General features: G+C 37.0%; 1 protein-coding gene and 1 long non-coding RNA gene across 7 annotated transcripts in view; one reads left to right on the top strand and one right to left on the bottom strand.

The window, feature by feature from the left end:
* LOC102168833 lies at window positions 864-14,742 on the bottom strand. 2 transcript variants are annotated; one of them, XR_310341.3, is made up of 5 exons: window positions 14,538-14,742; window positions 13,423-13,480; window positions 12,903-13,048; window positions 10,701-10,783; window positions 864-4,789 (listed from the first exon to the last, which is right to left on the bottom strand). It is a non-coding gene; the product is annotated as an uncharacterized LOC102168833 (long non-coding RNA). The 2 variants fall into 2 exon arrangements; XR_310340.3 differs by lacking the exon at window positions 13,423-13,480 and having other exon boundaries at window positions 14,538-14,741.
* ARID4A (AT-rich interaction domain 4A) overlaps window positions 15,097-25,703 on the top strand; it is a 58,890-nt gene continuing 48,283 nt past the window's right edge. The window contains exons 1-5 of one of the 5 annotated variants that reach the window (XM_005685912.3): window positions 15,097-15,280; window positions 16,380-16,436; window positions 18,192-18,302; window positions 20,578-20,643; window positions 21,640-21,730. In XM_005685912.3, the coding sequence (XP_005685969.2) occupies window positions 16,431-16,436; window positions 18,192-18,302; window positions 20,578-20,643; window positions 21,640-21,730 (274 nt within the window). In that variant the 5' untranslated portion in view covers window positions 15,097-15,280; window positions 16,380-16,430. Of the gene's footprint in view, window positions 15,285-16,176; window positions 16,273-16,379; window positions 16,437-18,191; window positions 18,303-20,577; window positions 20,644-21,639; window positions 21,731-25,703 lie in introns of those variants that run through there. The other 4 variants (XM_013967207.2, XM_005685914.3, XM_013967208.2 and 1 more) reach the window with 4 other exon arrangements.

The following is a 25,703-nucleotide window of genomic DNA, read 5'->3' as shown; positions in this document are numbered from 1 at the left end:
ACACCCTCTACTGGCCGCATGCCAGTGTCACTCCATTCAACTGTCATAGTTTCCTGAGGGCAGAGTTTGGCAGGAGGGTGTTGCTGGACTTTGAGCATTTGTATAGTTCAAATAGCAAATCATGCAAGAATAGTTAACTACTATATAAACAACTAAAAACCAATTCTCATTATCATGGCTGCTTTTAAGTAAAATTATCTGCTACATTTTACAACTCACGTATTTAACTGAGAATGACCCCAGTGGCCTTGGAGAAACACTGAAAGAACATTTAACTGGGTAATAAGCTTAATACCCTAAGCCAGTGTCTGACCATTCTATACTTCCTACTTCCAAGTATGAATGGCACACAAATCTTCTATTTTCATCTTTAAGTACACCTGTTCTTAAATTCACACTGGAATAGCCGTTCAGTTCAGTTTCTCAGTTGTGTCCAACTCTTTGCAACCCCATGAATCACAGCACGCCAGGCCTCCCTGTCCATCACCAACTCCCGGAGTTCACTCAGTGGTTTTAATGAAATTTAAATTTAAGCAGTTAAGCCACTTCAAAACATAATCAGATAAATCTAAAACCAAGCAGATATATCTAGCTATATATACTATACAGAGCATTAATAAATAATCTAGGTACAACTGCATGGGCACTTTGTAACTGAGGTATAACTGGTCTTGGGGAGAGAAAAAAACAGCAGGTACAGTTTGCTTTCACAAGGTTACAAATTTATTTTCAGGAATCTTGATACTAGTATCAAAAAAGAAAGTTTTAAGGAATACAGTTTTGGCTTACAGATTACAAATACTGGATTGGCCAGAAAGGTCCCTTCAATTTTTAATTTAAAAAAAAAACAAAAACAAAACACGTTTTTTCCTTTTCACCAATAACTTTATTGAAGAATGTAGTCACTGTTTTATTTCACTATCTTCTGACATTTTTTAGGCAACTTTTTAATTCCAACTTAACAAAACTTTTTATCTTTTTGAGCAAAGAACTGTTCAGATGCCTTTTACAGTCTTCTAGGGAATTGAAATTTTTTCCATTAAGATAATTTTTTAAAGACCAAACTAAATGTAAATCTGAAGGCTTACTGTCTGGAGAATATGGAAAACGAATCAACTTACCAGCCAAACTAAGACAGTTTTTGCCTGGTCACCAAACATTCAGTCTTGTGTTTTCCTGATGGAAGACTATGCTTTTTCTATTGATTAATTACAGACACTTTTCATCAAGTTTTAGCTAGTTTAAGTGGGAGCATGGTCCAGTGAGAAATCTCCAATATGAAACTTCGCAAACCACTTGCAAGATGTTTGATCAGTCACAGCACCATCTCCATATTCTGCATAAATCTTTGTGTTTCAGTAGCATTTTTACCTTTCTTGAAATAAAAAGGCACAATATGCTGAAAATGTTTTTCTTCTTCCATCTTCAATATTAAAATAGCTACACAAAAATTCACCCATTTTTATAACATTTTTTAAAGTGCATGCTGATATGTCAGCTGTCATGATACAATGTAACAATTGTTTCGAATAAAGATTAACACTAGAGCCATCTTATGGAAAAAAATACATTTAGACTGAAGAAACACTTATCTGATAAGACTATCCATTCACTTTCATTTCTATCATTCACAAGGGGATCTGAAAAATAAGAAAAATTTAAGTTGTAAATCCTCTATATTTAACTGAAACATTAGAATACTCAATATTTGAAGAGCAAATTCAGATTACAGATTAATTCTCATTAATACATTTATCTAAATGCTGTTAAGTCAGAAGAAATCCACAAATGAAAAAAATGAAGTCTTAATGTAAAAACTCAAATATTGTTCCTCACCTTTTGAAATGAAACTCATACTGAACCTTTTTTACTTTCCTACAGTGTATGACACCATATTGCATTTATCATGCCTAGGTTATTTATTAACTGGTCTTTCCTAAGGATTCCCCATCAAGTGCAAAAGCAATCCTTATGAAATGACTGACAGATTTCTCCCTCTCAAAGCCCTTTACATGTTTTCCACTTAACTGTTTTCAAATTATTTTTTAAAAGGAATTCTAAAACATGAAACAAGAGTACAGCTACTCTTAATTGCAACCAAGTAAAAGCTTCTACTGACCATGTGTATGTATTTATTACAGTGTTTAATACTTACTATAATAAATGTATTCCGCCCCACCTAGCCTCCCATGGGAGTTGTTCAAGAAATCATCTTTGTATCTGTACTGGTGAGCACACGGTAGGGATTCAAATGCGAAGGGTATGTATTTTTAAAAATGAAATAATTCATGCTAGTTAACTAAAGGGTAAGATATACTTAAAAATACTAGTTCACAACTGTACTGATCAGAGGCTTCTAAATTAAGATAAGCATGGTTTATGATCTGAGCAGATCTGGAAAACCTAAACTCAGGAAATCCATAAACTCTGGAGGAATCATACCTGCATGGTAATGGGATTTTTCTTGCCATAAAACTAGGGCTTCCTCTCTGCCACCACTATAACCATGATTTCAGAATAAGAAAAACAGTATCATAATGAAAACCAGGATAGTGGTTTATAACCTAATGTAGGTTTCATACTGGCTTTGCTACTTCAGCTTGGGCAAGTTACTATTCCTTCATCTATACAATAATTATACCCACTTATAATAACATCGAAAACAGGGATACTAAGGTATAAATTTAAATTTGTACAAGATTTTGTGTTGGAAATTAAAAATGCTGGTGAGAAAATGAACTAAAGTTATGGGAAGACTCAGTATTGTTGTCAGTTCTCTCTAAAATGATCTACAGATTTAATGTAAAACCCAATCAAATTTGCAAGTGGTTTATTTGGGGAGTGTATGTGTGGGGTGTGTGTAAAGAAATCAACAAGCTATTGCTAACATTTATTTGGGAAAAGAGATCAGAATAGCCAAAACATTTTCTAAAAAGAAAAAGTTACAAGGCCTATGCCATCTGATTTCAAGACTTAACTATAAATTTAATGTAATATTATTAATAGAAAAGAAAAGTCTAAAAATAGACTCATTAAACACATGGTTGATTGTGACAGAGGTGAAAAGACGCATCAGTGGAGAAAGACAGTGCTTTTCCACAAATGGTGCTGGAACAACGGGGACATCTGTATACAAAAAGAAACTTACCCAAAACCAAACCATACCTTGTACCATATACAGAAATTAACTCAAAGTGATGGTGAGTCAAAATGTACCTCAAAGTCTAAAACTTCTGGATGAAAAAAAGAGTCTTTATGACCCTGGTTTAAAGAAGAGTTCTCAGATACTATAATACACCAAAAGCATGATACATAAATGAAAAAAACTGACAAACTGAATATCACCTGAATTAAAAGCTTCTGCTCTCCTTTAAGAGGATGAAAGGGAAAAGATTCTAGGGAAAATAAATCACATCTGACAAAGGATAGCAGACCAGAATGTATAAAAACTCTGAAAATTGAACAACCCGATTTTAAAAAATGGGGAAAAGACTCAAATTTGTATTACAAATAAAACTAATGTTCTTTCTTTAACCATCCTAACTCTGTAAGAGGTAATCACCATAATATACATACACACACACAGACACACACCTTTCAGTCAACAAATAACAATTCTTAAAGTAAATGCTGGTGTAATTATAAAGACTGTTACAGAGCAAGGGTCCTAATACATCTTGAGTTTGTGTTTGATTTGTATGATTGGAATTTGACTTTTTACTATGTGGAACCATGAAGTGGAATTTTAGGAAAAATCATTTAAATGAGTTCAACTGTACAGTCAATATGGAATTTATTAAAAACTTGAATAAAAAGTCAACGGGCTTCAAGGCTAATGTAATATGGGAAAATCTGACATAGAAAAACAATAACCCACCTTTAGTAGACTGGGTTTAAGAGTCAGCAGCAATCAAGTGATAGCACAGTAAAGATTCAATGCAAATATTTAGATGTCTACAATATATCATATTGCCAGGAAAAACTAAAAATAAAACCAAGTATTATGCAGTTCTTCCCCCTTTGGGAAAAAGACCTTTAAAAATCACTAGCAAGATATATTAGAAATACATGTGCATGTATTATTATGTACACATAGCCAGTATGTATATACTGACCTCCAAACGTGTGTGCTTTGGCGAGGGGAAGTGATAAATCCTGACAAATAAGGAAAGGCATCTTGAACCGTTTCCTGGATATCTGGTGGATAAACTCTTCAACCACTGAACTTAGGAGAAAAGCTAAGGATGTCAACAATTATAGGAAAAAAACTGAGATGTCAATAATTGAAACGAAGTAAAAAGAATGTTTCATGTAAGAGAATGAAGAAGAGATGACAAATGGGCACACATGCAGCAGATTACTGTTTCTCCATCTGGTTAAGAGACCACCTGCATAAATTTACAAAGAAGTGAATTCATGAGATCTGAATTGAGTCTCATGAATCTATTTTGAACAAGTACCTGATGTAATGCTACTGAATACACTAAAATGTGAGAATCATTGATTTGGGTATAGCTTAAAAAAGAATATGGCAACAAATGGTTATTAAAGAATTTTAAGAGATTTCTGATGTGTAGCAAAATGGAAGATGAAGCTGTAGGGCATGATGGGTACTTGGGAAAACTTTTTTCCACTGGATTTTAAAGTAACATGTTTCAGAAATAGGAGCACATAACTAGATAAAAAAAAGAAATATATGGTAGAAACTTTATAATAGATGATTTCTAATATCTCACTGATTTAACGTCAGTTGAACATCTTCAGCATGAAGCAGGACAGAGCCAGGTAGCTGATAAGGAAAAAAAAAATGTGTAAGAGTTCAGAGATTAAAAAGCAACATAAAAAAACAGCATCTTTTATATTTTACCAACAGGTCAAGAGAGAAAAATAGCTCTGATTTAAAACAGGCCAGGTCAATACGGTCAAAGAAAATTTTACATGTGGGCTCAGTTCTGCCATTGCAAAGAACCTGAACACAAGACTCCTTTACCAGCAATATGAAGGGATTCAGGTTTACACTGAAAGCATCTTCTACTGATATGTTCTATTACATGTTCTATTAACACCTAATTTGAAGTTCATTTCATAGGATAAAAATGTTACTGCTATTTAGTCACTAAGTCATATCTGACTCTTTTGCGACCCTACGGACTACAGCCCACCAGGTGCTCTGCCCATGGAATTTCTCAGCCAAGAATACTGGAGTGGGTTGCCATTTCCTTTTCCAGGGGATCTTCCTGACCCAGGCATCAAACCTGCATCCCCTCTGTTGGCAAGTGGATTCTTTACCACTGAGCTATCTGGATAAAGAATAAGTGACAGAATTATATTTACATAAATGTTATTTACTATTTTAACGAGATTAATATCATTTTACGGCAGCCTTTTCCCCAAAGATATTCAATATTCACAAGGTAGCCCATTTCAATTAATCACTATTTGATCTTTCACCTGTCCCTACTCCAAATGGAATAAACGTGGCTGAATGCAGTTCTTACATATTTCTAGAGGAAAGGTCTACTAGAAATGAACACAAATAAAACTTCCTTCACAGGCAATACAATGAATTCACTCAACAGACTGAAACATGTTTGACATGGAAAGCCTAACAGGCAAGTCACCAATGCTGGCAAGTTTATACTTTAGCAATTACTTCTGACAACAAAGTTTTTCTTCCTTGTTGGCAACCCTTTCATGATAAGCCAAATGAAGCTTTCTGACAAATGACTTCATGTGAAGACTTGTCGTGCCATCCCCTCTCCCTCAATCTAGATATTTGGACAGCTTTCAAAATGAGTTTCAGAAGAGATGCTTTCAGGCTTGTCTACTCTAAATCCATTCTTTTCCCTAAATGGAAATCTGACAAAACAGGAAGTATTTGGCAGCATAGAGAAGCAAGTCTTGCGGCTTCAGTTTTTACTGGTAACAGACTAAGTTCTTCGTGACTCTGTAATAAAATGCAGAACTACAAATCTGAGAAGAAAACAACAAAACCCTGCCTTGGTTACCAAGCTTCCCTTGGCATTTTAAAGGTCTTAAAAAGAGTATCACATGATACATAGAGAAATAAGAAACAGGAAGATGGTTTTCCTTTTGTTATGTTACTTCATTTAAGAATCCCCCTTCTTACCCTGTCTGACCAAAAGCTAAGCCACCAAAACTATACACACACTGAAAGGAGTTTTATGTCTGGATCTAAAGACTAAGAAACACAAAGACTCACCCTAACTACAAAAAAATATACACCCTTAAATGGGCTGTTAGGATTAGCAGAATCAATAACACATTATCAAACACACCGTAAATAAAAAAGAATCCTCCCCCGTGATTTCAAGTTGCCACCCTCTACACCCAATTTCACTGCTGCTGAAAACAACTAGAAGCATTTTCAGGTAACAGTTTGTACCTTCACTTTTAAGCTATCACACTTAAGTGTACAAAAATATATCAAAGTGCCTTCTAAGTGTTAAAACCTACCAAATAAATGTAAACCATTGTTAGTCAGGTCCATTTTCCTACTCCTCCAAAGCAGGTTCACATCTGTAAGTTATAAAATTAATTTGCAGGTCACAACAGATTTTTTTAAAAAGTGAACCACAGGAGAAAAAAACTAGAGTGCACTGTACTTTCATTTGTTGTATGTATGAGAAGTACACACACATACACAGAACAGAAACATCACTAAAATGAAATTAATCAATGACCTTGCTTAGCTATAATCCAAGTATCTGCTTTGTCAGAACACTTGTTAGATATAAAACAGTGAGACTGGGTAAGGACATTAAAGCTTCTGTCAATTTGAACCCATTCAGCAGGAATAGCAGCAAATTCCAAAAGTGCTAAAATTATCAAGTCAGTGTCTGATACTTCTGATTTTCAGGGGTTAAGTATCAGTTATATAAATACTATCTCACCCAGTTCCTATTTTCAGCTTACTCTTCCTTTCATGTCTACAGGCATTATGGTATTATGCTAAGAAAAATGTATTTGGAGAGAGAGATTATGGGTTCAATAACTGACTGAGTCAGGTCCTTTGTATATTGTTACTGGCAGCAGATGTACCCTTAATCCTGGCCAAACTTTTCACAAATTTGGACCACTGAAAATGAGGAAGATTGGTGGGCAGGCAGACCTGTGAAAATTCGGTTGTCAGAAAAACAATCCCTCTGGTGGTTAATTAGACACACTAGCCTTTATAAAGCAATAGGAAATCATTCTAACGAAAATCCTTGACCTGTGGATAGTCCCCAGAGTCATCTAGCCGACTATACATTCTGGAATCTGACCCATTTCCTAAACCTCAAGTGATCTCATTTTAAGTAACTCATCAGGCAGGTTGTTCCTAGTGTACAAAAACTGACAAAGCACATTTTTACTGGCATGCATTCTCCATTAACTATCACCTTTTAGCTTGCTATATTTTTTTATAAACTGTTACTCCACAAATGAGTGCCTTCTAAGTGCCAAGGCCTGTGACAGGTTCTAAACCTACAAAAGTGAATAAGGTACAATTCTAAGATATCATAACTTAGTGAAGGACATTTAAGTAGACAAAATGGTAATAAAGCAATATAGAAAGTGGCATAAATTATGCAAAAGGAAATACATGTAATTCATATGGACACATTACCTATAGCTGCAGAAATATCAAGAAAGCATCACTTAGAAAAGCAGCTTTTGAATATTTGACAATAGGGCAATATTCTAGATGGTGAGAAAAGTATGAATAAAAACAAAGAACTGGGAAAATACAGAGCTTATGCAGGACAGCCACGATAGTTTTAGTGTGACTACAGCAAATAATACCTGAAGGGAGGAAGGATGAAGTTTTGAGATAGGTTGATATGACCTTCAGGAAGGGGAGACAAAAGAGTCTAGATGATTTATTTCTGTATATAAATATAAAATTCTCTTGGAATGACAAACGTTATGTAACAGGACACACACACTAACACCACCACCTAATATCTAGCATCATTATAAGTACTTTACAGCTATTAACTCATTTAATACTAATCCTAACCAAGTCAGCTCTATTACTATCCCTATTTTATAGCTGAGGCAGAGGTTAAGAAATCTACCCTAAACCACCCATCCCCACAAAAAGCCTGGCCACATATATACATTTTAAAGCTCAAGTATCTTCTTTGCTATTCCTGAATAATTTTTAAAATTGTAATTCTAGTGAGGATATTGGGGAGACCTAAATCTTCTAAGTGACTTAGTCTTTGAAATATACAAGATAAATATTTTAATTTTTTTCAAAAAATGAAAACTATGATAGCTAGAATTACCAATTTTCAATGTACTCATTCTGAAATGTATAGAAATATCGAATCACTATGTTGTGTACCAGAAACCAACACACAGTAGTTTGTCAATTGTACTTCAAAAACAAAGACATCAGATTTGTGGTCACCAGAGGTGGAGAATATGACGAGGGGGAATTAGATAAGGGTAGTCAAAAGGCACAAACCGCCAGTTATGAGTACTTGAGATATAATGTACATGTTACCTTTCTTGAACTTAGTTCAAGAATCATCCGTTTTTCCTCCGTTTATTTTACTTAATAATCCATTTCAACTTTGCTTTCCAAGTTGTACTTTAAAACTCAGAACTAAGAAAGCCCTAATAAAAGCACCAAAATATCTAATGGAAAATTGGAATTAAAAGTCAGAATACAGGGAACTCCCTGGAGTTCCAGTGGTTAGGACTCCTCACTTTCACTGGTTGGGGAAGTTTAAGATCCCACAAGCTACACCACACGGCCAGAAAGTCAGAATACAGAAAACAATACAAGGCCCAGCATATGCCTTATCCCCTAGGGATCTCACAGGCACTTTCACAAAAGGAAGAACACACACTTACTGTTCAGGCTCTAACTAGCAGGTTAAAACTGATTTCACCTTCCTTACCAACCAGTAGTCTCTTCTACCTTTCCAAGTTTATTAACTGCACCATCTATTTCCCACTTTTTAGAATCCTGAGGTTATTTTCCTCCTCCTTTACTTCTGTCATCAACTGATCAACTGGAAATCACATGTCATCAACTGGAAATCAAATGCTCTTTTTCTCAATCTCGTGCTCACCTATTCTTCTCTCCAGGCCCTACTCATGCTACTTTCACCTCATGCTGACACCCCCGCAAGAGTATCTTAATGGTTTCTCTACCTTCAATTCCTGTGTCACTTCTCTAGTCATACTGGATACTGTTTCCAAATAATTTTCCAATAATACATTTTGTATCTGCTCAAAACCCTCAACAAAAATAATGAAAATCAAAAGGGAAGTCTCTATGCAAAAGTATCTGCAGCAACTTACTACTAAATATACAATGAAATCAAAAGAATTAGGGAACAAAATGTCAAAACTCTCATATATATAAATGGACAAAAGCCTTGAATAGACAACTTGTCCATTGCTAAAAATCAGTAAGTGAAATTATGGATAAAGGTCCCATTTCATTAGCTAACAACAAAAATATTACAAAGAAAGAGTTCAACATATTGAATCAGAAAAAATGATTATAATTAAAGGCTACCCAAGGCTGGTAGTTAAACTCACAGAAAAGGTGACAATGTAAATTGTAACTCTTTTCGGAAAACAACATGGCAACGTTTCAGAGTCACAGAAATGTTCACACATTTTTATGCCATGATTTAAACCTTTTAAATCAATCCTAAAAGAACAGTGCAAAAGACAGAAAATACTCTGTATGCATAGATGATAATTATAGCACAATTTTTCTATGGGTAAACAACAGAAAAATAGTTAGATGGAAACAGTTTGATGGAAAACTTTCAGACATTAAAATTACTGTGGAGGCTGTGCAGTCATATTGAATACCTATTACAATATTAAGTAATGAAGAAAAACAAAAATTTCTCTAAGTCTAAAAAAAACTATATGTGCACAGACTGGAAGAAGCAAATTAAAAAATCTAATGTTAGGGTGGGATTAGAAGTAATTTTTAAATTCCATCTTGATTTGTCAAATCTGAAAATAAAACAAAAAAATAATCACTTTCTGCTCACGTCCCAGCTCTCAAGGCCGTCTAGAAATTTCCAAACCTATACAACACAAGCACTATATAAAATTCTGATGTGCAACTAATTCTAGAAACCTTGACAAGCTGGTTTCACACAATATTCCCAAGGTAAACTTTAATCAGCCATCCTTTCCAAACTGGTTTTCTTGTTGTCCCAAACACAGCTTTTCTTAAGTACTTCATCCTTGTTCACAACCTTCAGAAAGACTTCCTTTCTTCTAATTCTACATATTACATATCATTAACCTTGAAAAGTCTTCAATGATGGCTAAAAATATTTCTTTCTGTTCTGTATTATAAAACCAATTTGTTACAAAAAACAATTAGATTTAACTATATACTGAACTCTGACAAATCTATTTTTCTCATACGCCATGATTTAAATCAAAATAAGAAGACATCTACTAGGGCAAAAGATCATATAGTTTGACGAAGGCTGCTCTGGCTGCAAATAAGCAAATTTAGTAACTTTTCAAAAAATGAAACCATTAGGAAAGCAGCTACACTCAACACAGCAATTTACTTTTCAATATACAGACATTCAGAGATAACTGTACAGTGGGACAAATTCTATCATTTTTAAAGAGACAGACATACAATAGTAACAAGGCCCATCTTGATTACTAAAGAATATTTAAGTAAAATTGCATACCAGAAATACAATTTCAACAGATAGCAGATCCAGGTCTTTTAAAAACTGGAACACCTTTCCATTTTTTCAGAGTGAGGCTCCCTCTAGAAGACAAAAGACTTTTTTGAGTATGCTATATGGCACCCCCCCAACACAAAATAGACTGTTTTGCTTCATTTCTAAACACTTTTCCTGATGAGACCTTTGTATGTCAAGTGTTTTACCATACGTTTAAAAAAAAAAATCATGAAAATATTCACTGTGCTCTGTCATTAAAAATTCAGAAATGGGAACACCATCAATGGGTAAAAAAAATTCAGAGAGATGTTCTAATTTTGTCTAAAATACCACATGTGCATGCTCAGTCACTCCAGTCGTGTCTGACTCTTTGCAACCCTATGGACTATAGTCCACCAGACTCCTCTGCCCATGGGATTCTCCAGGCAAGAATACTGCAGTGGGTTGCCATGCCCTCCTCCAGGGGATTATTTCCGACCCAGGGATATCAAACCTGCAACTCCCATGCTGCAGATGGATTCTTTACCACTGAGGCACTGGGGAAGCCCCTAAGATATCATGTCCATGAAGCTGATTTTACACGCTCGTTTGAATCCTTGACCAAATAAATAAAATATTCTACTTTCAAAATAGTTTTTCTTCATAAAAACATTATTAAAAACTTGACAATTGTAGAAACATTATTCTAACAATTTGGGCTCACTGGAATAGATTACAAAAACCAATTCTATCAAAATTAATTTTCTTTCATTTATTCCTAAGAGATGATTTATAAATGTTCAGTTAACATTCATGTCTAGTTACCTTCCACTAAAGTATCATAAAATCTTAAAAAAAAGACAAATGTCATGAATTTGTCTATTAAACTATTCTTAATGGTTTTCTAAATCTTTATTACATGAGCAATTACAATTCAACTCAAGTACTAAATCAAGTATTTAAAACATTAAAAAAATTTGAAAGTTAAGCTGGCACTGGTGAAATACAAATTTTCAGAAGAGAATTACTGCTAAAGAAAACGTAAGTCTGCTTATTTCATGTTTTCTATATAAAAGTACATAAAGATTCATAAGAAATAGTGATAGCATACATATATCAGGTAGGATAATGTAACAGTGATTAAACGTGATGAGAGAGGCACACAGAGGGTCTTATGAGTACAAAAGCACCTGGGAATGACCCCAGTTCAATTCCTGGATGGTGAAGATCTGCTGGAGAAGGGATAGGCTATTCACTCCAGTATTCTTGGGGTTCCCTGGTGGCTCAGCTGGTAAAGAATCTGCCTGCAATGAGGAAGAGACCAGGGTTCAATCCTTGGGTTGGGAAGACCCCCTGGAGAAGGGAATGGCTACCCACTCCAGTATTCTGGCCTGGAGAATTCCATGCTATGGACTGTATAGTCCATGGGGTTGCAAAGAGTTGGACACAACTACGACTTTCACTTCACTTTCAGGAAGGTTACATGGAAACATACTTAATCTCAACTAACTCTACCATAAAAATAATTTGTTTTTAGTAATTTGAAATGTCGCTTTTGCATAACAAAACGTTTCACTGCATAAACACCCAACTGTACTGGAGCAAAAAAATAAATTTTAAGAATATACGCCTAAAAGGTCCAAAAAATTCTCATTTATTTTACTATATGGGTGACACAAAAGACTGATAATTTTACCTGACTAAACAGAGACCCAGGAGATAAAGCTCAAAAATAAAGCTAAATTATATAAAGAAAAGGGGGGCAGGAGAGGAAAGAGAGTAATAAAAGGAAAAAGTACAAGAGAAAAAGTAAGAGCAAATGCTTTGATGGACAGTGGTATGATTTCTTTGCCCTTTTATTTCCACTTCTAGAAATTTATTCTGAAGAAATAATGGGGCATGTCAGGAAATACCTAGATGCGTAGAAATTTTAGTCATAGACACCAGTTCTCAGAGAGTATCTTTTGTAAAACACGCACAAGGATATTTAGACATATTACTGCTATTACAAAAATTAAGAGATCTGGTTACATAAAATATGGTACATTTATCCTACAGAACACTATGCAACTATGAACACATATGTTCCCAGTATTTCCCACAAAGAAAAAAACTTGAATGACAAAATGAGCACAACTAGAATGACTTTTATTTCTGTAAAACAAAACCAGAGAAAAAGAGAAATCTCTCTGAATAATATATAAGTATGGTATAAACTGCAATCACCTTTTGGTGGTCGTGATACAAGACACTTCTCTTTTTTCTCAAACGCCCACTGACAGGCATCATTTGGATCAGATAATAAGTTTTAAGTCAGGCAGTGGCATTACAGGTGATTACCGCGTGGGGAAGCTGAATATTCTATTAATTTCCTTAGGAAAAAAAAAAAAAGGTTAACTTCCAAATTCTTACTGAAACATCTTTTCTATATGCCACATTTTTAAATATGGAGGAAAAAAATCATAAAAATTTCCATATTCCTTGATAAAAGTATTAAGCACTTAATATTCTAGAAATGGGAACAGCATGAGTGGGTAAACAAATTCATGTGTGTCCTAACTTTAAGACTTCCTTCTAAAGTATCACTGTCAGGAAGGGAATTACAGATTCATTTGAACCCTTGACCAAAGACTTTTTAAACTACCACTCTTTGATTTTGTTATTTATGGCTCTACTTATTGATCCATAAAAAACCTTCCAGGCACTTGCCCCAATTCCAAACATTTTTACAGACATTAGAACTCACTTCAGGAATACTTGCAGATGTCTGTCACTGAGCTGTTCTGTTTTCTTCAGACCAATTGCTAAAAAAGCCCAAATAAATCATTAAATCACTGGATCATTTTCTAGTCTGGAGCCCCACCAATAATACAACAATAGGGTTCAAAACAAGTATTATGAGGATCATTTTAAGCAGCTCTTCAAATCAGTGTAATTAGTTGACTCAATAAAAATACTATTAATAAGCATTACATTTCCTTAACAAATAATTCTGAAAAAACTGTTACGAGTGAAAAATTGATTCAGCTTTAGTAAAGATGTCCTCGAGTAAATTTAGTCAAGGTGGATTATTGCCTATATTTTACATTTCCTTGATTATTTCAATCTTTAAAATAACTTGCCCAATAATACTTTATTCCTACCATTTCAAATGAGAGTTTTCTGAAACAGAGTACAAGATCTTGCTCATGGAGCAAAATCAATAGCTGCTCTAACAAAGTCCTATCGAGGAGGTTCTTTCATTTAATGTTTTCAGTCCCCGCAAATTCACTGCTCTTTCCTTTCGAAAAGCAGCGTGAGCCCCGTGCACTCTGGCACTCCCATTTGTCTATGGTTAGAGCAGCAGAGTCGTGCTAACAAGGGAATTCGAATTCCTCAGCACCCAAACTCAGCGTTTCCTTCTGTCTCCTCATTGCTTAACCGCGTGAGGAGCACGCGGAAACACCTTCCCACGGAGGATGGGACTAAGAACCCTCCCCTCCCCATCTTAACTGGTGAGGAACCTTCTTCAGTCGGTGGCTTTGGTCGCAGAACATGACAAGCTGCCGAAACCACTTCCAAAGGGAGGACGCACTGCTGAGATGAGCAGAATCCCGAAAATCCCTTACCCTCCCGAGAGGAGCCCAAACGGTCAGCCCGGAGGAGACGTGCACGCCCCCTCCGCCCCTTTCTCTGAGGCCGCGGGAGACGAAGCCTCGCCCCCTGCTAGCCCGTCCCCCGCCCCCGCCCCCGACCAGCTCCCCACCCCGGCGCAGGGAGATCTCTGCTATGGCCGCCGCGCGGCCCCCTCACTTCCGGTGCCGGTGCCGCTAGAGCTGCGCCATCCCCCAGTCTACCGGACAACCACCGCTTTCAACTGACCTTTCTGAGAGATCCGGACTCTTCCGACCTTCACTAGGTGCTGTCCTGGAGGAACCGGCGGATGGCTGCCGCAGTTAAATGAATTCACGGGATATAGATTCCGCTCTCCTCTCGCCAGAAACATAAAATGCGATACAGCTGCGGCCACCTCTGCCCAGACAAAATGGCGCCGAGAAGCTGGTTCAGCGCAGGCGCCTTGGAAAGACCCTGCCCCGCCCCCGTGTAAGTCCTGGCCGCAGCTCCGGGTTCGGTTTCCATGGGACACTCCACCGCCAATCCTCGTGCCGCACTGCTCTTCCTGACCCCTCAATTGACCAATCAGTGCTCAGTCGAGCACATCCGTAGTCGTATTTACCAATCATTTTTCAGGACTTGCTTACTCAATACCTGATTCTCCAGTAACGTTAGTCTTCGGAGACAGCCAATCATAAGTGGAAAATGTCCTACCTGCTGTTTTTCGCACCAATCCGTGAAGTTTCAGAGCTACATCCAATGAGGACGGCAGGTAGCGAACTCCAATCCGAAACTCTTCGGCGTCATGAGCAGCCAATAGGAGTTCGTGTAGAAGCGAGTCTGCTCAACAGCTTGTTATTTGGTGGATTGTGGCAGTAAATCGGGCGAGTGGGGAACCCGGCGCAGGAACTGCCGCCGCGGCCGGGAGTGGTGCTTCCCGGACGGGGGCCCACGGGGGTCAGCGGGGCGGAGGACTCGGGAGCTGACAGCGAGCACTTCACCCAGTGTTGGTAGGTGAGAAGAAGGGAAGCGAGGGTACTGAGTGGACGAAGCGGCACTAGCAGCTGGCGCTGCTGCCCGGGGTCCCGGTGCAGTTGGAAGCTTAGGAGGTGGGGAGGGGGATGCTTGGCAAGCGGGGCGGTGAGCACCGGTGAAGGGGCTAGTCGTGGAGCAGCGGCAGCAACTGCAAGAACAGCCTCCGCAGCAACCTCCTCGGCCGCTTCCCCAGGTTCCCCGGGAAAATGGCTGTGGGGCTGGTCGCGCCGCTAAGTTTGCTTCCGCGAGGCGAGGAGCGGACTGATTAGGGAAGCCGGCCCCCAACTCCGCGGTGCGTCCTCCCGGGTGGAGTCCGTGGCAGGACCCGAGGGGCTGGTGGCTGGTACCGCTCTTGGCTGTACAAAAAGTTGAGGCGGGCGCGGGGAGGAGGCGGCGGCTGCCGCTGTGCAGCTCCCCTCCCCTCCCACACCCTGTCCGGGCCACCTCCCCTCCTCCTCTCCGCCCCCCCCTCCTCCCAGCCCTCTCTCCCTCGCGGGTCTGCCCTCCCTCGCGCGCCTCCAGGCTGAAGGCCACGGCCCCTGCCCCATTGGGTGAAGAAGCGCTTCTCCTTCCTGACATGGTGCAGAGCGGAGGAAGGAGAGCAATGGCGCCGTGACACTCCGCTGCCGCCACCGCGGGCCCGGGGCGGGCCGAGGGGGCCGAGCGGCGGAGGCGGGGCGCGGGCCGAAGTCGGGGTATCCGGGGGGCCGCCGAGAGAAGGCTGGGCGGCCGTGCCTGCGAGGAGCCCGGAGAAGCCCAAACGGCGCTCTGCCCTTCTCCGGAGCAACCCGTCCAGGGGCACTGAGTTGAGCATTCCGGGTCAAAGTGGCTAGCGAGGCGGGGGCGCGGTGGGCCGCTGGCGAACTCCGCGGTGGAACCCGCTGCCCTTTGGCGCCGGTGGGGTTCTCGCCGCTCTCTAGGCTCCTGCGTCCTGGCTGCCCTCGGAGGGGATCTTATCCCTTCCCTGGTAAGGGTTCTGCCCCTCCCCGCTGGCGTTTGTTTACTTTCTTTACCGGGGTCGCTCCCCTCCGTTGACTGATTCTGTGCCTGTCTTTCTCCTCCCCTTGGTTATAGCGACGGAGAAGATAGCTCGTTGAGCTGGAACCCCAGAGATCGCCAGTGAAAATGAAGGTAAGTGGAGTCGACGCTGCTCTGAACCTCGTGCCCTGAACACTGCCTGTCGTGAGGCTGGTGCTGTGGAATGTCATCTTTTGGCTACTCAAAACTGATTCCTCTACTAAGCAGAGCTTTCTGAAAATGAGGACGTGTTGAATGGGTAAGAGATGATCATTGTGTCTAAATGCGGTCAGTTTGGCCCCTCTCCGAAGCAGTTAGCACTTTGGACAGGCTGCTGCAGCCTTCCCATTGTTGTCCAGTGGGCTAGTATTTTTAAACACTTCCTGTGTTGGCAGCACCCTTTGCAGAAGTCAAGCTTTGGTTCTTTGGGGGATTTTTTGAATTTTTTTTCTTCCCCAGTGCCAATGAGATTTTCTAAAGAAGGAATGTGTGTATTGTGTTAGGGACATATCATTTCTTCTGGGGATAAAGTGAAATTTTGTGGCTGGAATATACTTGAAGGTGAAGGAAAACTAAATTTTGTATATTGTTATCATAACTAATAGCACTTAATTTCAGTTCAGTCCTTACAGTAAATATTTTAAACATATACCCAACCTAAAAAAAATTCTTCTGAAGACAGCTGATATTGCAGACATCCTGTGATGTTTAAAGGGAAAGGAAGGTATATCAACCTGTAGTTCTGAGGCGTTGAATATTTGCAAAAAGTATTTCTCATCAATTTGCATTATTCATAAATGCACTAACTTTAAATTTGATTTCTTACTCATTTACTGTTTCAGTGTATTGAGCTCTGAAATACAGTATTTTCCCAAACTTCCTCTCGCTTTCCTATCTCCTTGAAGTTTTGAAGTGACAGTGTACCTTCTTTAATGTTAGTTGGGAAAATGGAATGAAAAATCATTTTCTGCTTGAAAGTATTTCTCTAAACTGTACACTGTCACCGTTGCACTTGGCAATGTTGAATTGAATTTGTATACATATACTTAACTTTTGAAAAAAGTTGGTAAAGTGACAGACTGAGATAGCAATTATTCTGCTACTATCAAGATTAAAATAAATGGAGAAATAATATTTCTCACATCTTTCAGTGTATCATTCTGATCATGACCATTTGCTGAAAGCAGGTATTTCTTTCTGAAACTTAAAAAAATATATACCAAGATTAGTGTAATAAACTTGGTACTACTACCATCAATTCACATCTCTGCATTAATCAGATAATTTAGACTTGAAGCTCTAAAATGCAGCACTTAGCCAATGGTTTTTCTAAATAATGCTCTCTTTGTCAAAAATGTTGGCTTCATTAATTATCTATACTGTTATAGTATATCCAAAATGTTGCCTTTATGTAACTATATTAAACATTTAATTATGTACTAGTTAGTATTAATTTTAATAGAATATTTCTTTTAATTTGAAAATAAAATTTTCAGGAGGCCATAAGTGAATAACTTAAAATTCTATGAGACAATATAAATAGACTTTTTTGAATTTTTAAATTTTTTCATTTCTTAAATATATTGTAAAATTGTTGAATCATTTTGTACCTGAATGAGAAAGCATTATATTTCCCTACTGATACTTTATAGTTACAATTTAAAATGTCTTAAGTTATCAAGATATAGTTTATTAAGTAAAGGATTGCTAATAAAGTGCTTTAGGAATATTTTTCAAATTGTTAATGATATTAATAAGCAAATAATGTTAATGTTCCTACTACTTGAAATATAGAACCTTTCAGTGAGACTTGGGGTTGGAGTTGGGGAGAACAGTAGTGGCTTTAATATTTCATCTTTCTTTCATCAGGCGGCGGATGAGCCTGCCTACCTGACAGTGGGAACTGATGTCAGCGCCAAGTACCGAGGTGCCTTCTGTGAGGCAAAAATTAAGACTGTGAAAAGGCTGGTAAAGGTTAAGGTAATTTTTCTTTTTAATGCAACAGCTTTATTAACTCAATTGAAGAGAATTAGGGGTGAGGAGACTGCAAATCAACACTTTATTTATTGAATCATTACTTCACTTACTGAATCATTAATATGTGAAAAACTGTTGTATACAAAACTGTAGGAAAGGCACATTAGGAACTGGGAACTAACTCAAAATGAGAAATTATTCCGAACTGCTGCTATGAAAATACTGTACTCATGGTACTTCCCATTATTTGGATCTTTCCTGTTTGTGGTGGGCTATAATCTGTTATCTTTCCCTTTCTTATTATTTAGGTAGAGGCAATTTCAAGTAGTTAGAAAAAGCAATAGATTACTAAAAACAAAACCATGGGAAGTATACGTTCAAGACAGCATTAAAAATGATTTAAGAATTCTATTTTTAAGATGCTTTTATGGCCAGAAAACCAGTTACTTATTCTTGTACAGTATTTGGAAACACAGAAGAGTACTGAAGGAGTAAAACCAATAGTTTACTTCAGAAACACTAGTATCATTTTTAGGTTTCCCCCAAGCAATTTTTCTATATAAATGTTTTTAATAATTTTAGTTATTTAGACTACAAAAGTAATCCATGCTTATTATAAACATTTTTAACATTCTAGAGCTGTATAATAAAATTCATAAAAGTCCTTTTTGATAGTATGCCAAAGAGATTTGATGTGTTCTAGATTTGGGGCTATGCCTTTCAATAACAAGTGTTGTTTTTACTAATATTCATTGGATCATGCTCTACTTTCAGTTTTGCAATTTGCTTTCCTACAAAAATTAAGCACTGTGAAAGGAGAAATTGTTTGTCTTATTCTGTTTGAATACCTAGATTAGTGTCTTCTACATAGTGGGTGCTTAAAATGTGTTGAATAAATGAAATGTTGAATAAATGAATGAACAGTGGGTCCAGGACCAGCATCATTAGCCTCGCCTAAGAACTTGTTTAAAATGCAAATTCTTAGGTCCCTGCCCCTGACATACTGACTCAGAAACTCTGAGGGTGGGGTCCAGAGCTTGTTGTGTCATAAAAAGCCCCTAGGTGTTTTTGATGCATGTTAAAGTTTGAGAACCGTTGAACTAGAGGAATGAGATTTGTGTGGCGGGCAAATAGATTTATCTAGGATTATTATAAACTTTCTGTTTAAATTCCCATCTGATGTGGAAACTTTTCTCAAGTATTGTTAGGATATCATTTGACATTCATTAATTTCTTGTTTCATTATATCCGTTTTTTACAATATCAGCTATACAGGATCTGCTTACCAAATATTTGCTTGGAATTTGTTTGAGAATTTTAACTTTTTGTTAGCATCATAGCTCTTTGTAGATTAACTTACTGAATTTAAAATCAATACCATGCTTGTTCCAGGAGGTCTTATCATACATAAATTACCTAGAATCTGAAGTTTCTCCTTATTGGGTACTTGTTCCATTTCAGTTTCCCTCTCCCATCAACCCTCTCTGTTAATATGCTATGCTTAGGGGCTCAGTTGTATCCAACTCTTTGTGACCCCATGGACTGTAGCCCACCAGGCTCCTCTGTCCAGGAGATTCTCTAGGCAAGAACACTGGAGCAGGTGACCATGCCCTCCTTCAGGGGATCTTCCCAACCAAAGGATCGAACCCAGATCTCCTGCGTGTCTCTCGTATTGCAGGCGGATTCCTTACTGTCTGAGCCACCAGGGAAATCCCTCTCTTAATAGAACAAGTTATATATATAGGGTGATCTGTAATAGAAAGGAACACTTATTTGTGACTAAATTGCTTATCATATTACTATTTAGGTTTATTTTATAAAGAACCAGAAAATGTCTGTTCTTAATTTGTTTACCTTGCATATAGGGGATAAAGTTTGATACTGTTTTTATTTTGGGGGGTAATAACCTTGGTGACGATATGAACTTTTATGACTCTTTGATAAAAAGATATGAAGGCAGTTTTAAAGTTTTACTGTAATCACTACAGATTATAAATCTTGTATAGTTAATTCTGCAAATATTTATTAAGTGCTTATGATACGCATTGATACTTGCTAACTGCTGCAGATACAGTGATAAAAGAGGATTCTAGCCCTCAGGGAGCTCACAGTTAATGGGAGAGACAATAAAAACAAACATAAGACAATGTAATAAGTATCATACCAGAGGTAACCACAGGATGCTAAGAAAGCATAGATTAAAGACATTTTTGTTACAGTGTTACCATAGACTATTTTAAAAGTAACATGTGAACTGTTGTGCAAAAATGTTTTTTAGGTACTCCTGAAACAGGATAATACTACACAATTGGTGCAAGATGACCAAGTAAAGGGTCCTTTAAGAGTACGTATTTTGTACAGTTTAAAATCTAAAACGATTAGTCATAAATCCATACAATGATTTATTGAATTCTACACGTGTAAATACACTTTTAAATGTTAATTAGAAAACAGCAATACAAATGAGGTGTTGTATAGTTAATATAAATTATGACATTAACAGTGTCTGTATCCTTAGTTTAAGAATGTTGAGTGTCTTTAAGAAGAGTATTTTAATACATATGAATATGAGTTTCACTGCTTTTTGTTTTGATTTCTTGGATTGAATACTTTATTTTGTTTTTCATATTGTTACCACAGAGGTTTAACTTGTTAAGTGTGCTATACTAATTTAAGTCTGAATATTCTGTTGTTCAGACTTACCAAGTAAACTGTGTTGACTTAATAATTCAATTTAATGAATGCCTACATTATGTTTTCCATCCATGTCTGGCCATTTGTTTATGTTATAAATCTTTGTTATGTCAAAGTACCACTTCAGTTAATATCTGATATAAAAAGGTCTGGAAGCTGGAAGAAGTTCAACTGGTCCATCTCTCTGTATCCAGGTGAAACTTTATTTAAAAGGTCCCTTAAATATAAATGCTGAATCCAATAGTCAATGTTTCTATGAAAGAAAATTGAAGTTATTTTTGTGTTATCTTTATGGTTTTTGGTTCTTATACTCCACAGTTTTCTTATAGGCAATATGATATAGTAAAAAAGCTCTGAAATAAGACTTAAAAGACTGGGTTCTCATCCTGGATTCTTTGCAGATTATTTTCTCTTCCTGAGTCACAAGTTCCAACGTATAAAATGGGGTAATAATAACTGTCTTACATAAGCCTCAGTGTTTTGGGGCTGGAACTGCATGATAAAGGTTAGAGCACTATAAATGATAAAGATCTCTGGGAATGTAAGATAAATAGATATATTTTTTTACCCAGGTCATATGGTTGGTAGGAGTGATTTAGTTTATTTATTTAAATTTGATGATGAAATTTTGATTTTATGTTTTTAGGTTGGAGCTATTGTTGAAACAAGGACGTCTGATGGATCCTTTCAGGAAGCTGTTATCAGCAAGTTGACAGATGCTAGTTGGTATACTGTGGGTAAGTAGTTAAGTAATTTAATAGAAAGGATTTAATTTGGGGGGTTTCATATATATGTACCTCTGTTTTGTAAATACACTGAAACATTATATTGGCAGAGAAATATGTACTTTTTCTTGTCAATTTACTTGATACAGATGGGTAAAATTTTAATGACAACTTAATGGTAATTATCGATTATCTCTTTACAGTAACTTGGCCACTTAGGGTTATTTCATCCAAGAGTGTACTCCTTTTTTAGGTTATCTTGATATTTCCCTTCAAGAAAGTTAAATTCTATGGTGATTTTTCTTCCTTTAGAAAAGTCAGTACAACTTACTCATCAGACTTTTTAAACTTTTTCTGGAATTAAAATTGCATAGTTGCAGTCTTATATTGTCTTGCTGCCTGCTCTGTATAAGGGTAATACAGATGTTACCATAGTATTCACAGACTGAAAAAGTCCTGGCCAGAGTAGATTCAAGCGTAGATGATCATAGCTTAATTTTTGATTTTCTGTGTAGTCAGGACTCTTAACACCTTTCAAGAAAGATAGATATGCTACTGGGTCATTCCCTGCCAATAAAGAATCTGCCTGCCAGTATGGGAGACACAGGTTCGGTCCCTGGGTCAGGAAGATCCCTCGAAGTAGGAAATGGCAACCCACTCTGGTATTCTTGGCTGGAAGATCCCATAGAGAGAGGAGCCTGGTGGGCTATAGTCCATGGGGTCATAAAAGAGTTGGACACAACTTAGCGACTAAACAACAATATATGCTGCTAATATAAATACATTCTTAACATTTGATGCATACGCTTATGCTGACTTTAAAAAACTTTAGTGAGTAGCAACAAGTGTCGCAATACATATAAATGCAAACCTGAATATAGTACTTACATAGTTGCTGTCATTGTGCTGATGAGAATAACAACAATTAATATTTCCGAGTCTCCTTTCAGTACTTTGAAACAACGCAGTCCTGCAGATACCATCCTATCCTTGGCTCCACACTGAACATCTATGGCATTGTTTGGTTTATACATGTATGTCTTGGTATAAAAGATGTAATTATAATATTGTGGTTTCCCTGCAGAAGGAAAAGAAATGACCCTTTAGATTTATTTTTAGTTTACCTGATTTGTTGCTTTGGGTAAAAATCATTAGTCTCTAGTTGATGCTCAGAGATGTGAAGAACAGTCTTTAGGTGAAAATTGTACTTTGTACATAAGACAAAGAAAATCTGTGTTATGCTGTGGCTTCTATTAATAGTAGCAATCTGCACTATGTATCTATTATTTTCTAACCATTTTTATTCTTAGACCTCCTAGAAGTTGATGTTGGTTCACAATGGTGCTATTATTCTGAACTATATATTTTTAGAAGGGTTGGTTGTGGCCATTGATAGTTGTTAAGAGATTTAAAACTAAGTTTAAAGTTAACTCGTATAGATTAGATAGATGCAATTTTGCTGTTTTAAATAAAGCAGTGGTAAAAATTAAAGGAGTTGATATGTGCAGAAGCATGGGACATTATATGATGCATGTTCAGATACTAATATACATCCTGTTTGATACTTAATATCAAGGTTACATTCACAGTGCTTGTGAAGTTTTAATGATACAATGCTCAGCTTTTACAGAAGCAATACTGTTTTTCAGATTTTCACATTTTGGACTTCTGTACCCCAGAATAATACTTCAACTATGAATAGCTATTTCTATCCTGTACATGAATGGCATTTTAGTATTAATACTGAAAAAAACTAGTTGATACTGAGCATTCTCTGTGGTGATTTTCTATGACAGGTAATTACAGAAGAAATTGTATAATTTTTTTCCTCCAAGAGCTTAGAATCTTAATTGCATGTGATTCATGTATCAAATGGTGTACATAAGACTCACATGGTGCTAGTTTTAAAAAAATGAGAATTTGAGGACCGCAGGTCTCTCCAGTTTAGCAGGTCTAGGATGGCAACCCAAGAATTTCTTTTATAAGTGCATTGGGTGACTCTTAATGCAGGTCGTACACAGTTATGAAAACAGGCCACATTTGTCAAAACAGAAACTAATTTGGGAGAAGAATGCAAAATAAGATCTTTGCATCTGTGTAGTGAGACACAGTGATCAAAAAGTTTTAAAATGGTTAGAGGTACTGTTCTTTTAAGGAGACTCAGTGTAGCACTCTGCTGTATAGAGTGTTTAGATATTGAAGGATGCAGACCACATAAAGAAGGATCAGAGTTAGAAAGTGGCAAAATAAAATGTGTGATCTCTCATGGATCACAGACTTCCTGTATTTATAATTGGGTGCCTATTTATCTGTTGGATTTAAATTCTCCTTTTGTAATTTTTCTTGATTTCTGAAAAGTGTTAACATAGGTAGAATCAGAAAGTTATACAAAAGTGTTATTAATGTTCTCAATGATATTTTTGGTTTTAAAAGAAGTTGAAATTATCTCAGACTATTAAAAAATGAAACAAAAGGGGATACCACACTAATAGTTTGGATAAAATAGGAGTTATAATCATTAGTTATCAAAAAGTTATCTGAGAAGGTAATATTAACTATATAATACAGGTATTAATTTTTCCTATTATAACAATAAATTTTTAAAGAGATTATGGATCTACCATAACTCAATTAAAAAAATGTAATATTACCTTGCCCTCCAAGTTTTGAATGATGAATAACACCAGTTCATGGATTTTGGACAGGGTTGGGGGAGGTTTGAGACTTGGAAATATCTCCTCTTCCTATACTAAAACACTGCCTTTGTAGTATAGTTCATTCATTTGGCAGTTCTTATCCTTGCATTAAAGATGAGGAATGTATGTAATTGTACTGTTAATCTGTCCAGTCATCAAAAATCCTGCCAAATTCAACTGTCAGTGAGACATTCTTTAACTGTTCCTTTGCTTTTTTAGAATATAAAAATAACACACTATATTTAAAAAATAAGGAAAATGTGAGGGAAACAGTGAAAAATAAGGAAAATGTAAAGGAATTAGTTGCTGTTTGCTTTAATTTATATATAAATGTACGTAGGTATTATATCAAGTTTAACACTAAAATCTTTTTTAATCATATATTTTTGTAACAAATTTTTTTTAAGATTTTGGATTTTTTCGTACCGTGTGCTTATTGTTCTGCATATCAGTTTTATCATATCCCATGGAAATTCTAAGTTAAAGGAGTAGAAGAGGGTTAAGATTAAACTGGTGAATGAACTGACTTGTAGAATGTTCTCTAGGCTTAAGAGGCTTTTAATTTGATTAGAACCTCTTAACAAGGCTTCCCTGGTGGCTCAGCTGGAGCCTGCAGTGCGGGAGACCTGGGTTCGATCCCTGGGTTAGGAAGATCCACTGGAGCAGGGAAAGGCTACCCACTCCAGTATTCTGCCGTGGAGAATCCCATGGACTGCATAGTCCATGGGGTCGCAAAGAGTCGGACACAACTGAGTGACTTTCACTTCACTTATGACAAATTTGTTATAACCAAAGTCAATGACAAAATGTTTTCAAAGCCAAGTGGTTATTCCACTGACTAGAAAAGTTGCACTAACAAAAAAAGTACTAAGTAACACATCTCTTCAGTCCCGTGATAGGCTTTAACCCATTGTTTAAATAGCCTTTTCTGAGACTTAGCATTCCTATGATATTTTATTAATAGAGCTATACATTTGAACATTAATATCTTAGGTTTCCAGATTCATTAATTTTTTTATATTAGCTGCTGAGTGACATCTGTAGTTATCACAAATGATTTTATGAGTAATAGAACTATTGTTTTTACCAAGGATATCCATAATTTTAAAGTATTTATTATGTGAAATGTTTTGTTAATTGTAACTGCTAAGTCTCTTCAGTTGTGTCCAACTCTGTGGACTGGAGGCTGCCCAGTTCCTCTGTCATGAGATTCTCCAGGCAAGAATACTGGAGTGGGTTGCCAAGCCCTACTCCAGGGGATTTTCCTGACCCAGGGATCAAACCTGCCT

Source organism: Capra hircus, chromosome 10, assembly GCF_001704415.2.
Source record: "Capra hircus breed San Clemente chromosome 10, ASM170441v1, whole genome shotgun sequence".
Classification (NCBI taxonomy): Eukaryota; Metazoa; Chordata; class Mammalia; order Artiodactyla; family Bovidae; genus Capra; species Capra hircus.
This window is presented reverse-complemented; position numbering and strand designations above follow the sequence as displayed.